The sequence below is a fragment of the Anas acuta genome, chromosome 2, assembly GCF_963932015.1.
Source record: "Anas acuta chromosome 2, bAnaAcu1.1, whole genome shotgun sequence".
In the NCBI taxonomy this organism is placed as follows: Eukaryota; Metazoa; Chordata; class Aves; order Anseriformes; family Anatidae; genus Anas; species Anas acuta.
Window position 1 is genome coordinate 36,563,513 of NC_088980.1, and position 15,619 is coordinate 36,579,131.

The following is a 15,619-nucleotide window of genomic DNA, read 5'->3' on the forward strand; positions in this document are numbered from 1 at the left end:
AAGCTGAGACAGTGCTTCCAAGGTGAAGTACAGATTATTATTTTTTTTAATATTATACTAAGGACAAAGGCCATAAATAAATAAATAAAGTGTTTTACTCCTCTTTTGTACTGGCTATGAAGACACTAGCATAGTAATGGTGACCCTTTGATAGCTGTCTTTTTCTACTAGTCTGTATAACTCTTTAGTACTATAGAGATTCCAAAAAGCACTTATTCCTAAACTGGGCATGGCACATAGCTACAGTTTGGAGTTTTGTTACTGTTCCCCTTATAATTAGAGATTCCACTTATAAGTTAGAAATGTTTGAATTGTGTGATGTAATTTGTGATCTTTTCTGTAAACCAGTTTCCTCTTTCCAGTGTATTATCTGTCTTAGTAGTCAAAAGAATTGGAGTTTTTGCATAATTAGTGTCTTAGTAAAGCTACTTTTTCTAGGTCAGTCCCAGTGTTGGTAGTATAAAAACACAAATGTTGGCATTACAGGCATTACATTGTCATCTTCATAAAGTACAAGGAAGTAGTAAAAAGCAATTCAGACTTTCCAGTATCTTCACAGCTACTTCCAGAAAGGTGGCACCTTTGGTACAGAGCCAGGAATGGAGAATAACAAGGCTTGAAGTACATGGATAACTTTGATTACTATGTTATTACTGTAAGCCTCATTTCTCAGAAATTGCTTAAGAACAGCTCTAAGTAAAGTATTAACCATTTATCATGCATCATCTACAGAAATAGTCTTCTACCATCTTGCTTCTTAAAAAAAAAATAAAAAAAAAAGTCTCATGTAGTTTTACTTTTTATTTGACTGCTTAAATTTTGCCAGTGTTTTAGTACTAACTGTACTCTCTTTACACTTACTCAGTTCTATGGTGCTCAATCAGATTTATGAAATAAAATTTATTCCTAAAAGCCTTTCCATTTTCTTTTTACAATGTGAAGAGTAAAGCAAACTATGTGAAGAATTAATCTGCCTTTCCTCATTCCTACTTTCCAATACCACAGTGTTATTTTTGGTTTGACGCTTTTGTGTAGTATCGTCTCCTGTCCAATATAACTGTATTAGCATGTAGTGAGAAACATTTTAGTAGCTGTCATATTCCACAGGTATCAGCTTTCACCATTCCTTTTGCCTTTCTGTTTACCATTTAACCAACTATTAGTGTTTTGTTTTAGTCCTAATAACCTTCTCAACTGTTATGTTTCAAAGTGTTTAGCTAATGGTATTACCTGTAAGACTTCATGGATGTCTTTCATGCCTTTTTTGCCTGTTTGAGTTTTTCCAGTTTAGGAGAGGTGTGAGGACACCTTGGTTTTCTTTTTATTTATTTATTTTTTTTCTTTCAATTTCTGCTGCAGTAATTATATTTAGACTTGAAATAACAAAAATGACATAAAGTTCTAGGTATTGTGTAGTTTTAGTGACACACTGGAACAGGTTGCCCAGAGAAACTGTGGATTGCCTCACCCCTGGAGGTATTCAAGACCAGGTTGGATGGGGCCCTGGCCAACCTGATCTAGTGGGTGGTGTCTGTGACTGTGGCAGTCTGGTTGGAACTAGATGATGTTTAAGGTCCCTTCCAACCCAAGCTGTCTATGATTCTATGAAAGTGTCTCTAATGTCAGGCATATAATAGATGACCCTGTGACATTTACTTGATTTTTTTCAGAAGTAATAATCATTTTGTTCTTTTGGTTTCTCCTGTCGTGACTGCTTGCAACCCTGCTTTTAGCTATCTTTCTTTCTGAATTTAGACCTGTCACTGTTGAAAGCATGAAACCCTCGAGAAAACAGCAGTAGGAGAGATCCTGTCTTATCACCTAAGAATATGTCAGTGAAGCCCTTTTTCACACTCTGCCTATCACAGTTATGTTAAGCACTATGATCAAAGTTCACATAAGGAGTATAATTTAACAAGATACCAACTTGGAGCACTTGTAATTTGTGCTGAGTGAGATACATTTGTTGACTGATCTTGGCCAAGAAGATCAAAACCAAGGTCTGTGGTCCTTGCAGAGATTGTTACCATGTGCAGAACCCCAGACAAAAGCTATGGGAGCTGAGGTGTTATATACTAATGGAGTCAACCACCCAAACAAACTATTAATGGCAACTTCAGTGAACGTGCTGTATTAAGCCTAGTGATGGAGAGTGAAGTACAATTGAATTAGTAGAGCTGCCTTAGAATAAAGGAGGAATAATATAAAAATAAATAAATAAATAAAAACATGTCCCATGCTTGCAGAGGGGCTCAATGGCTTCTATCCACAGATGGAGCAAAACATTGATAACTGGGCTCCATTAAACATTTCTCTGATCCTTAGACATGACCTCTCTTTCCAGGTTGTATTTAAGGTAATTGTTCTTTATTTCCCTGCAAATGGATGCCATCAGATATCAGGCACAATAGCTTGACAATAAACAGTAATAATAATACCACATGTATAGTGTTCTGTTCTCTGCACTTTAAGATGTTATCAGCTGGTGGCATCACAAAGGATGCTGCAGGAGAACATGGAGTCAGTGCCCTGTGTTTTTCCTGAGAGTGCTGCTCTTAAGAAGTACTTTAGCTATTGAGGAATGGTTCTGTCCACTCTTTCCTGGGCCAACAGATTCGTAACCGTGACTAATCTAACATAATTATCAAGAGTTTTGTTTTATGACTATCTCCAAGATGATTGTTCTTCACCTAGACTACAGTATTTCCGCACCATCAGTCTGTCTAAAGCTAATGAAACACTTTATGGCTACTTGTAGATCAGCTTTCCTTGTTCAATTTACTGTGCTGTTTATAATTAATTTGGAAGATTATAACAACAACTGATACTTGTTTTTTCATTGTTTCTCCGACATTTATTTCCTTTTCTGAAGTCACAAGTACAGATAATCTAATATTTGCATTATTTCAATGTTTCTCCTACTGGAAGAAAGCTATTAACAAGCAAATTCAGAAATCCCTTTGCAGTAGTACAGAAGTATGGCAGAGGAATATAATACACAATATTAAGGAATATAATACACAATATTATGGTTTTATGGTAAACTATGTAGAGAGCAACAGATGTATAGAAAAAAAAATGAGTAATATATTACCATTATAGTGTAAGAGGAGAAAAAATTAGCCTGCTCTTGCATGAATAAATTTCACTGGTCTCATGAATAGCTTCATATAATTTAAAATAATCCTTCTGTATAATGAACTTGCAAGCTAATTACTCTTGGATTGCCACAGTACTGTATGACTCTGTCAGTCTGGAAGCGTTTTAAATTTTGCCAAAGTTGTGAAGTGGATCCAGCTGAAACCGAAATTGAATGGGTTTCCCAATCAATATATCTGCAAATTGTTGCAGCATATTATTCCAGGCAGTAACTGTGATAATTGCTAGGTTTTATCCTTTTTTAAAAACAATGGAGTTAAAAGTGGCAGATGGTAGTTTAATGATTAACGTTCCTAGTAAACAAACTTTTGCATGGATATATTTAAAGTGGTTGTGTGTATATAAATAGACAGAGAGCGTGAGCCATGCAACTATAATTGAATTGCATTAGCATAACTTAAGTAGAAGTTTGGTAAATACCAAACACCTTAATTAACTTGCACAGTATTAGGAGATTAATGATATACCCTCTATAAATGCCTCTTCAAAGTGTTTGGCAACATGACAGTTCAGAGCCAAACTAATTCTTGGTACCCCAACCCTTTGTGGTTGATGTATGGCAGCTTAGTTAACTCCTGCACTTCAAGCTTGGCCTCTGCTGGGATTTGTGGATGAGTAACAACAGCCTTTTTTACCGAGAGCTGGAAAGCTCCCTGTGGAGTGAGGTTTGTGGGCTCATGTACTCAGCATGGCCCTCAGGTGGTGCCAGTCTCCTTTCCAGCCTAGAGAGCCTTCTGCACCCTGAGCTTTCAACATGGTTTTATTTTAGCTCAGGCTCTACAAGCTTACACTTTTAGACAGAACCTCTGTTCCCTCTGCCAAACATTTACCCAGTATTGTTGTATAACTCTTCCACTAAGAGAAGATAACCAACTCTTTTTATGCCCTGTTGATTGAGAAGGGCAGTAACCATCTGTTTTCAGTTTTTGCAGTCTCTTTCTAACTTTTTTATTATTATTTTTGCTGATGCAGTTTCTGAAAAATATGCAAATTACATATTATAGACAGTTCAAGAAGTGTAATTGAATCTCATTGTTGGAACTGTCAGACCAGTGCATTGGAGTCCAATCTGAGCTGTGCATCTTTTTAGCTAAGGCCTATATTGGTCATTGATACTGATTCTAAATTCTTAATAGTGGGGTTAGAAACCTGATTGAAAACCAGTAGCAATTTGTCTCTTTATCATGGCAAATAAAGTAAATAAAGAACGTAGTTACCAGTCTAGTTAATTATTTTAGAATACTGGTGAGTCAGGAAACTATGCAAATTGGTAAGAAATTAATTCCTGATGTATTTGAATGATTTGGAAAAAACACATTGGATCTACAAGTGGCTGAAATTTATATTCTTCTCTCACACAGAAAACTGTACTGTAAATTGAGCTAGTATCTCTCTTGGGAAAGAAATGTGAATTTTGCTGACAAGCTGAGGGCTCTCAACAGAAAAATGCATGCTGACAGGTTCACCCAGTGGCCAATTGACTGATGTCTTTCTCCCTTTTTACTTCTGTTTCAGATGCTGAAGAATACCAGCCTCCAATATGGAAATCATATTGTGAGTATACTAGAAATAGGAGTAATCTTAGTAATTTGCCATGGTGTCACAGTTACTTCTTTTATCTTTCTTTGTTAAAAATAAAAATAAAAATAAATAAATAAATGACATAAATGTACTAGGTTAGGTGCCTGTAGAAATTACTAAATTGGACAATAGTGAAACCTGAACTGTTCTGGGACTCTACAGAACAAGACTCAGCGGTGTTAAGAGTCACAGCTTTTCTGGGTTGCCTCACTAATGTGGAAATCCTGGGTTTCATCACTCCTACACTGAGATATTCAAGAAGGGCTCCAAAGGTAGAGGGTTAATGTTTCATGTGTTTATTAAAGGTCAGACTTGAGTATACTTGTCTTCTTATATGGGTTACCAGCTCACTTTATAATAACAATATTTTTGATCCTTAGCAATATAAACTGATTTTTGAAGTGGTAGTTTAGAAGTTGAAGACACCATTGTCAGTTCTTAGAACCTTCCTCTCTGCCTCTAGAAAAGTGATTTGGAGCGCAGAGCAGAAGTGCATATTTTATGGTTTTTTTTGTTTTTTTTTTTTGGTGTTGTTTCAGATGTATTTTCTAACAAAATAGCACAGATCTAAGACAAAATACTGCCTTTTAAACCCTTGATCTTTGTATTTTAAACACTTACTGAAGCTTTAATGAAACTGTAGCTTTGAATATTTTTCCCACTGTTTTTGGATACAGAACTATCCCAAGCAAAAGTTAACCCTTTTATTTTGGCAACTTCAAATTCAGTACAGTACCATTACAAAAATGGAAGTACAAAAAGACAAGGATCACAGTAATTACATGTGTGTACATGTATAACTTTAAAGACTTGAGTAAACTTGTTGGCTTCACTTAAATGTATATTAAACTACCATGCTGGCTTCAAAGACATCTATGTGAGAATGGCAATCTGCCTCAGAATGGACTAGGATTCTTTCATCCAAAATTTGAGTACAAAACTAATTATTGATTACTTGTTAGACCACTGTTTTCTAGAGACTTATTTTTGTTGATGCAGTATTTTAAATATATAGTAAACAGGAATGTATTGATTTTAGTTGGACAATTCCAGTGTACTTTGTAGAGCACTTGGAGAAAAGTAGACACTTGAGTGTGTTCTTTTAGAAGAGAAACCAGCCTTAAATCAAAATTAGTGGAAAATATCCTGTTGACTCTGACGAGACTAGGATTTGAAATAACAGATGTTTCCTTTAAGGAAGTTTTCATTAAAAAAAAAAAAAAAAAAAGAACATGCACATGCCTTTACTTACTTTCTCTTAGTCACCTCACTAGTGTAACAGGCAGGTCAGTGCATGCAGTGAAAAAGTGTGGTTAATTTTGCCCGAGAGCACACATAGTCCCGGAAAACTTAAATAAATAAATAAATAAACTGATAGAATATGAATATATAATTTTCTATTCACATATACGTAGGATGCCAATATTGTGGTAGTGACAACATCATAGCATCAACGTCTCAATCACATGCATGAATGACCTTGGAAAAAGTTACACAGCTCCAAATGCAGATAGCAGTTTAAGGCTACAGATGAGACTGCTTAGCCACAGACATATGTTTTTCATTGCAATGTTTGGTAAAATATGCTTCTTTAGCCTGCTAAAATATCTCAATCTGGTAAATTAATTATAGAAATTATGTGTAATGCTAGCATTCATCTATGATGTAATCTACTCCTGTATCTCATCACAGTTTTAAATTAGTTTGTGTATTTTACTATTAGCAATTTATGTTTACTGCCTATTTAACAACTGTTTTAAATGTATTTTAGCTAGTAACTTTTTTTTTTTTTTAACATTTGCTAACTTTTAAGATATTTTGCATGCAGTTTTGACTTCTTTTAAAACTGATGCATAAATTTAGGTGCTCTTTGTGATATTTTATTGACATAGTAATCGATGCTTCAATACTTCCAGCTTTTCAACAGAGGCAGATTTTCCTGTTTATGCAGGTGAAGTACTCAATTAAACAGTATCCCGCATATCCATGGGCAAATGTGGAACATGAGCTGGTCAAAGTGGAACAGCTTTCAGAATCCACGTTATACTTGGCATAATTCACAGGGTTATTTCAGCTGGATTTGAAAAAGATGGGTAGTTCTAATGTCAAAGAACTTGCTTATGAAGCAAGTTTAATGTCAAACTTGCTTACGAAGACCTGTTAGAAGGTACATAGGTTTCACAGATCCATATTCAGGAATGAAGCAGTGTGGTAAGGTGCAGAGTATCTGTTGATGCCATGGGTCAGCTCCTTGTAAAGTTCCCCTGTTTTATTCCTTCTTCAAATAATAAGCACAATATGTGACACTCACTTTTGTTAGAAATGAAGGCCTTATTTCAGCCATGCACTTAGGTTCCTAATTAAGCACGTGAGTAATTCTGCAGAAATAGGACAGTTCATATTGTTCAAGCTGGGCACATGGATAAATGTCTGGCTAAGATGAGGACAAAGATGTAAAACTAAGGAACTCTATGAAACACTCTCAGGCAGAAGGCAGTGTATTTCTTTGCTGCTTTATGTAAGCAATGATAGGTTTTTTTTCCTCTCCACTGGAGCATCATTGAGCAGTAGTCACACATGAGTTAAAATAGAAAGCTCGAGTTCCTGGCACACTGAAGATTGAAAAAAACAGTACGAAGACAGTGATGATAGTCCTTCTTTCCTGGCAGAAGAGGAGTAAGTGTTGACTTTCACATGTCACCCCTTTGTTACCTACACAGAGCAGATTTCATAATTAGACAGTTCTTTCTAAAATATATTGTATAATTTGTCTTATTCATTCAGGTACACAAGTCTCATCCTGTAGCTGGAACAAAAGAGAGAGATTCCAACTAGTTACTTTACATCTCAAAGAAATATTCCTCTATAAATTCTATAATCAATTAAAGTTTTGTTACCTTTATATGCTCCTCAGTGATTATGATGCTATGAACATTGGCAAGATATTAGAATTATTAAACTGATAAAGATTGTTTAAGGGCCATTTAAAAGATGCTTGTTTTTTCCATTGCACTGCTACATTTCGGTCCAAAATTCTGTCTGTATTATTACTGTGCATTTGCTTCTGATGCTGGATTGAAAAGCTAATCCTGGTCTGGTGCTGTTCTCTAAGCAGTAATAATACATTTTCTTTTTGCATGCAGTTGATTTTTTATGAGGTTAATTTTCTCAGGGCTAAAATAATAGTGCATCATTTCATTCAAGTGTAATCTTTTTTTATAACCAAAGTGAGTTTGTCTCTAACCTGCCCCTCAGTTCTACATGCTGAGATAGACTGGATCAGATGTCAATTGCTGCTTACCACTGTATTAAATAAGTATGTTTTTGTATTATTTAAGTCAACCATATCCTTATAAATTGGATTCTGTTTTAAGACTTCCAGCATTGATGAGGGGAAAATGAGGCAGAAAGTTAAGGCTTGTTGTCATTGGAGCAAGTGAGTAAGTAAGGGTCAACTGCTTTCTGAACTTCTGACCATCCGCTGGACTCGGCTGAGGTCTCAGCAGCGTCAGCCCAAGTGGTGAGCACCCAGCACATATAATGAAATCAGGCAGAGCTCCAGGATGTTCAGCACTTCTGAAAATGAGGTCACTTAATGAGGTGTCTATGCTCATTGGAACTTAGCTGTAGGGCACATTTTTATCAAGTCACCTTAGCCATAATATTTCACTTGTATTCATACAAGTATTCATCTGCATTGCATTCATCTGCAGACTTTCGTATAGCAATCATTCGAAGCAGAAACAGGAGAGAGTCCTTCTAGAGAAGAACACAGCTTTCGGTAGCATCACAGTTGCTTTCCTTTATAATACTTCAGTCTGTGAGATACTGTCTTTTCCTAGTTCTTCACTTATGTGGGTTTTCACTGCTCTTTTACCTCCCTGCTGGGTGGCTTTTCCAGGTATTCTTGTCTGTCTGTCTGTCCCTGCTGTTTCTCTCTCACTGTACTGTTTGCCTTCCCTCACCATCATGTCAGTGGTGGTTCTCAGTCCTTTCTTTCTGTTCCCAATCTGACTTCTCTCCCTCAATCTAATGGTTCTGCATCTCTCTCTAGCAATTCCACTGGGCTGTCAGTTTGATGTCTTTCCATTCAAAGCTAATATGGCCAAATCTGAATGTCTCGTCTTTTCCAGGAAAGCATTTCCCATTCATGATGTTTTCTGTGATTACCACCATTCACAAGCTCAGACATGCTTGTTACCTGAGGCCATTTTATCATCCTGCACATTTAAGGCAGCATGTAGATTATTATTATTATTATTATTATTATTTATTTGTATAGTAATAATCTTATTTTATATTTCTATGATGTATTTCTAAATCAAATGTCTTTCTTGCTTCAGATTATTGTGCAGATTAATTACTCGTGCCTCTCTGAGAATGACAGCAACCTTCTACAGTCTATTCAAAACACAGTTATTAAGATGATTTGTCCTTCTAGTACTCATCATGAATCCCTGCACTGATTCATCCCACTGCATCCTATCAACATACAGTTTTCTGTATTTGCTTTCAAGTCTTTCATATAAATGCCCTCTCTTGTTAGTCATTTCCTCCTTTGTTTTGTGAAATGCTGACTCTTCTCCCCACCCTTGCTTCTGCAGTGATATCGGCCTCACTGATCCTTTTGGTCATTTCAAAGAGCTCTTTACTTTTTTCATTTCTTTTAAATGCAACATATCACAAGATGTAGGCATCATATGTGTTTTTCAGACTAATTTCTTTTACACCGCAGCTATCGAGGTTATTTTAGAAACAGCTTCATTAGCTTAATTTGCTATGTCAGTTAACAGTTTTGATTATTGAAAAATGGGATTTTTATGAAGTATAATTCTCAATTAAAATTCAAATGAATAAATGGGGGAAATAGATCTTTCACTTTAGATGGTGAGGAAGCAATCATATTCTTACAGTATTTTCAATCCATAGAGTTCCTTTTCTTTACTGGAAATGCATGTGGGAAGAAAAAAATATCTTTTCTTCTTTAATATGTTTAGCATTAAGTATCAGTACCTTGCTGAATTAGACATTATGCTAAATTTGAAGCATTCAGAAATGGTCTTTTAAAATCCTGATACTGGGCTGCAGAACAGATAGAGTTTTAAGAAACAGTCTCTGATTTTTGAAGCAAAGTTTTCATGCTTTGCTTGACAACTCTTTTGGACACACATTTCATAGTCAGAAAAGTGTGGAAGGAAGGCTTTGAAATCCTACTCCATGACACAATTGAAAGAGGTAAGACCACTAGTTATCATAAATCTTGAGCAAAAATAGTGGTAGGTCTGGCAGTGCTGAGTGAAGCAGGTTAAATCCAAATTCTTAGTACAGATTCTGAGCTGGAACACATCCATATGCGTTAAAACTGACAGAAGACATGAGTTATCATGAATTCTCTTGATATGTCCCTCTTATGAACCAGGCATAAAGATTGGCTTGGGAAAGGGAGAGGATATGGGGTTTTTGACCTTGATATTAGCCTGGTCCCCAAAGCTTTTGCATTCCCAAGAGAAACTTGGGTGCAAGCTGAGGACTTCCTTGCTTCCCAGCTTTCATTGCAGCGTCTCCTAGCCCCATTTGAGGAGAAGGTTCTGAAGGGAAGAGAAGGTGCTGAAGAGTAATATCTAGCATTTCCATTCCCTTTCTGGAACAGGGCTCCAGCATTTACCAAACCAACTAACATTTATTTTCCTCCCATAATCTACCAACTTTCAAGACTGAGCTTCACAAGCATAATTCTGAGCTTCACAAGCATTATGAAGAACCTTGTCCTAGAAACTTGGTCTTTAAAAAAAAAAAAAAAACAAAAAAAAACAGTCATAGACACAACATGATCTTTCCAAATACAGCATACAGAAGGCCTTCCTCAAGGGAGGCAATCCAAACCTTTGGGATTTTTACTGGATTTATGGAGAGACAGTCTGTCTGCACTGGAATTGATTACTGTCACTGTATGTCAGCTCCCTCTCATGACTTTTGAGTGGAAAGGAAGGAAAGGATCTCATTAAATACTAGAAGTGAAGAAGCTGGGGGCCAGGGTTCAGCAGCTACCCCTGGCCTCAGCTCTCTCTCCTGAAGCCCTCAGAAGATTCACAGAATTGATCCAGGGCCATTTGAATGTGGTGTAATTGCTCTGAAAGGAATGTTTGCTTGCTCATAAATAGTTGCCAGCAAATTTTAAAAAGAAATAAATTATGGGATTGTGGTGAGGTCTTTCAAATGGACTGAACTTTTTCTTGGCCTATCCAAAAAAAAAAAAAAAAAAAAGTGCATTACTAGTAAGCATTCAAGCATTCTGTTCTTCAACCACAGTATATGCAAAAGTGAGATTTAATCCTGAGAAACACCTAACAAATACTTCAAGCTAGTTTTCCCAAGTATAGAGTCAGCATAAAAGCATAAAAAGAGATAAGGATTCTAAGAGTTAAAACAATAATCAGTTTTACTAGTTTGCAGGTCAGCAACCAATTTTCATGTAAATGACTTACATAAGCCTAAAAACCTCAGTTTGCTGTCTTTTCCTTTGCATTTGCATTTTTCTCTGCAGCCTCTGGCTAAAAGACTCATCTGAATAAAAGTTTGTGTATGTTGCAGTCTTCTAATTATCGGTACATTTTTGTCTTTGACAGTGTATCAGTTACAACAAGAAGCACCACGTCCCAAGAGAATCATCTGTCCTCGGGAGGTCAGTTCCTCTTTCACTGCACCTTGTTAAATCTGATGAATTGTCAGCAGAATATTATTACTGAAAATCTTTTGTACAGTCTGGGTGTAGTATTCTCTTGAACTTTTTCTAAGCCATTATTCTAAATAATCATTTTCCTTAAAGTTTATTAATTGAAGCAGTTTAATATTTGCTAATTAGGCATGGAGGCCTGATTCTACCACTAGGAGCACCTTCATTAGTGAAAAACTCATTAATCATTGCTTACTGTGCTCTTCTGTATACTACCTCAAGTTTTGTGTTTCTTTGTCAAAATGGAGCAGCAGAAGGTGTATTTCCCTCCTGCATCTGCATATTAAAGTATGCACGATGTGTTTCAACATGATTCATGTAGTTCCAGTTTGTAGAATACATTTTGCCAAAAATTAAGTTCAAGTTAAAATAGATAGCTGGAGAATTTGGTTCTGTCACAGAAGCTTTAAAGATTGAAGAATATTAAAAAATACGTAGGAACAAACATTTTGGTGGATCATCTTGTCTCCCTGTTTTCTTTTATTGTATTTCTCCATCTCTACTTAGTTAAATATGTCAGCTCCTCAAACTGCCCTGTATAATAGTAATTGAAAACATATGTAGGCTTCTCTGCTCAATCAATAAAACTGTGATAGCCTTATCTTCTATAATGTCAGGGGCAAATTTTGTGCAGATAGAAATGTAATGCTAGTAATAGAAATACTGAACACATGAAGTGATTACACGAGGTATAAAAGATTATGTGAAAGGAGATAGAAACTGATGATCATGGGTATGATATATAGCTCTTTTCTCAAACATAATCCTGAGCTCTGACCTGCTTCCCATACTGTGTATCCACTGAAGTAGAGCCCTAGAAAAATGTCTGTCAAATATCAACAGATGCAGAATGAGAATGGTTTTATGTGGAGCAAGAGGTTTTGTACCAAGGCAAGGGTAGATTAAGTGAGTTGCCCAGGGTCATGAAGCAGAGACATTGAAAAGCCAAAAACTGAATCCAGTTTTCCTGAGTCCACCAAGTACCTTCACTAAAAGGCCATTGCATTCATTTCTTAAGTGCCATCTACTAGTTGTTTCAGAGTAGGATGAACAGGATCTTGGCCTCAGACTAAAAGTCTTCAAGCTCTGTCGGTTCTTGATGTTCCCAAGACACATGTGCAGGATGGTCAGAAGGGAAAGCAAAACACATGAATGGGTGAGGAGCCCTCATGTCCTTCTTTCTTCCTGTCAAATACAAAGATAGGAAAGAAGGAGCATACTGTACCCCTGTGGGACATGTGTGCTGCAGGGTTTTAACAAGACCTTCCTCTCCAACATTCTCGTGCAAAGCAAATGGTAGGTAGGTTTCTATGGCCATGGTATTTTCAAAAGGAGAGAGTGTTAAAGTTTTTGCTAAGTAAGTATCACATAACAGGTATTAAACTATTAGTGGCACAGCTGAAAATAATTAAGGTGAATTCTTTATTTATGTCCAATGCAGCCATAAAGGAGTTTATCACTTTGTATGAGATAATAGTTTATCCATTATCTTATTTATCTTTTTTCATACTGGAAGTACTTTGAAGAAGAATTTGTCTTCAGAGAATCTGATTGATAAGCATTGACAGCTGAGGAACCTTGCCTACCACTTCAATTCATCTTCATGTGAATACAAATGACTTAGTCTGAATGAATTTAATACAAAATTTGTTATGCTAACTCTAATTAAAACATTTTTAGCTTGCCTACATGAATGAAAATTTGGATCAAGGTAGAATATGATTTTGATGTAGAACAGCAATTATATTTTTGTTCTAGAAATGGGAGTATCTACAAAAATAAGTGGAATAGATGTGCAGTTGTTCTCACCATCATACTGTATTGAAATTTAGTTTGAAATCTAAGTTTCCTTAGATAAAAAAAAAAAATAATAATGTTATATACAGTTGAAGTCATCCTTTGCTTCCTTTTCCTGATGTTTAGAGACCATACATTATTTAGTTCCTGTTCAGGACACTTCTAAAATTCTGCAAAAGAAAAGCTTAGATCATATCGTATTAGCCAAATGAATAAATAATTGTCAAAGGAGTGCATAACAAAAAAGTAAAAAAGATGTCTGATTCATATAATTTGGGTTTGTTTGTGACTAATGAGCCATTTCAGTGGCTTACTTTGTAGACTGAAGACAGTCCTATTTTGATTTGTTTTGATTGTTTATTTGTTTGTTTTAATTTAGTTAAACAACTGAAAATAAGAAGCTTCATTCTAAACCAGTATGAATTCCCACAAATGTGATCTTTGATTGATTTCTATTTATTTGCATTTTGAATATTTCTGTAGATCAACTGTATGAGTTCTTATACCTGACTGATAGAAACAGATTCTCTAGCCCCAAAGCTCCTCAAAAAATCATATTAGAGCACTGATGATTTACTTCATTTTTCCATATTTATTTATATATTTATTTATATGCTGGGGTGGCATCATGATGTTTAGATTGTTCCATGTGGTTCTTATTATTGGCTTTATATAAAGTAAAGCTACATATCGGTGTTACAGAGCATCACAGATTATTTTAGAGGGAAAATTCAGCACTGTATTCTCATAGCAACTGTCAGCTTCTCCTTAATATATAGATTGTAGGGTGGGTAGTTTTTCTTCATTTTAGTTTGACATTAGTGTATTTTAAAGAATGTATAGGCTTGCTTCACTAAAGGCTGTGTCTTATTAATGTTGGTTTTGGTCAGTTACATAGGAAAATCTGAAAATTTAATTTATTGTCATCAGTGGGAAAATATAATAATTGGCAACATGGTAGATATTTAGTATGCAACATAATGCTGATCCAACATCTGCAGAGCAGGACATCTGCAGAGCAGGTGTCAGCAGGATGTGTGAATGACAGTGAAAAGATTTCTCTCTCCATGTGTGAATATAAGAGCTGGACTTTTTTGAGGGTGTTCTCTTGTGTAATTTAGGATTCAAATTACTTCAGGCAAATGTGGTAAAAATTGCAAATTATTTTAAATCCTTCATGCTCATGGGAAGATGTCTTTCATTCATAATTGCTGAATTCTGCATGTTCTCAAGGAAATTCAAGCATTTTTCTGAAAAAAAAATCTGTAGCACCAAGAGATAAACTTGTGAAGGGTTGGTTGTTTTTGCTTTCATCACTTGGCACTTTCATCATTCCTCTATTTTTTCTACTGCTGTCTTCCACATTGTCTGCATTCATTTGCTACTCCGTTACCTCTCCGTTGCTCCATAGTCACAAAGGTTTTAGGCTCAGATCTCTGCAGTTCTACCACCTGATTTGTGTGGGTTTCCTGATTAACTATACTGTGGAGACAGAAATCACCTCTTCCTGATACACAGCCACATGGAATAAAAAGTGGGACTGTAAATAAAACATGAACATTTATATCTGTGTGTCTTTGAGTTCTGCTATCATGACTTTCTTTTTCTTTTCTGTCTGCATAAATATCTTGTCAGCAAAAGCAGGTCATTCCTGCAATGGGAATCATATTGAATGAACTGTTAAGGCTTCGGGTATCTAACGGCTTTTAATTAATCACCACTGGCAGCATGAGTAGTGTGAATATCTACCTTCCCAATAACATTGGATTTCTGCCAATATCCTCATTTGTAGCCATATTCCTTCCAGCAATGTTTTAATGATTTATTTTTTAAATAGAAAAAAAGTTTAGTTTAAAAGCACCATTCAGGTGGAAAGTAGCTCTTAAATATTGTGCTTGCAGATGCAAGTGTGATGATAGGTGCCAATGAATCAGATTCATTTTATGAGGAAGCTGTATTATAATGCATCGTGTAGGACTTTGTCTACAGAAATGATCAACCAAAATGGCATTCACAGAAAATAATTCAAGTGTTCAACTTCCTGTTTTTATTCTGAAGTACCATTTTAAAAATAGTTTTAAGAAATAGTTTAGCAGTAGCGTCTTAGTTGTTGACAGCAGTTTTTGAGGCAAGTGAGTTTGTGTGCTTTAGACCTTTCACGTCCCTAGCATCCCTAGCAGTGCTTTGGCCAAGCCAGTGTCAGCAACAGTGAGAAACTTGTCTGAATTTCCCTAGTGTAGGCAAACCCTCAGAGCCTTAACTTATATTATTATGTAGAAAAATGCCAGTTAATTGCCTTCCTCCTTGTTCTGAATTCCAAATAGGTTGTGTCAGAAGCAGAAGTGATTT

At 35.8% G+C, this 15,619-nt stretch overlaps 1 protein-coding gene across 1 annotated transcript in view; it reads left to right on the forward strand.

The window, feature by feature from the left end:
- Nucleotides 1–15,619, forward strand: part of CHN2 (chimerin 2) — a 163,060-nt gene that overhangs the window by 61,468 nt on the left and 85,973 nt on the right. Inside the window, exons 2-3 of the mRNA XM_068674279.1 lie at nucleotides 4,675–4,713; nucleotides 11,367–11,422. Coding sequence (XP_068530380.1) covers nucleotides 4,675–4,713; nucleotides 11,367–11,422 — 95 coding nt within the window. The remainder of the gene's footprint in view (nucleotides 1–4,674; nucleotides 4,714–11,366; nucleotides 11,423–15,619) is intronic.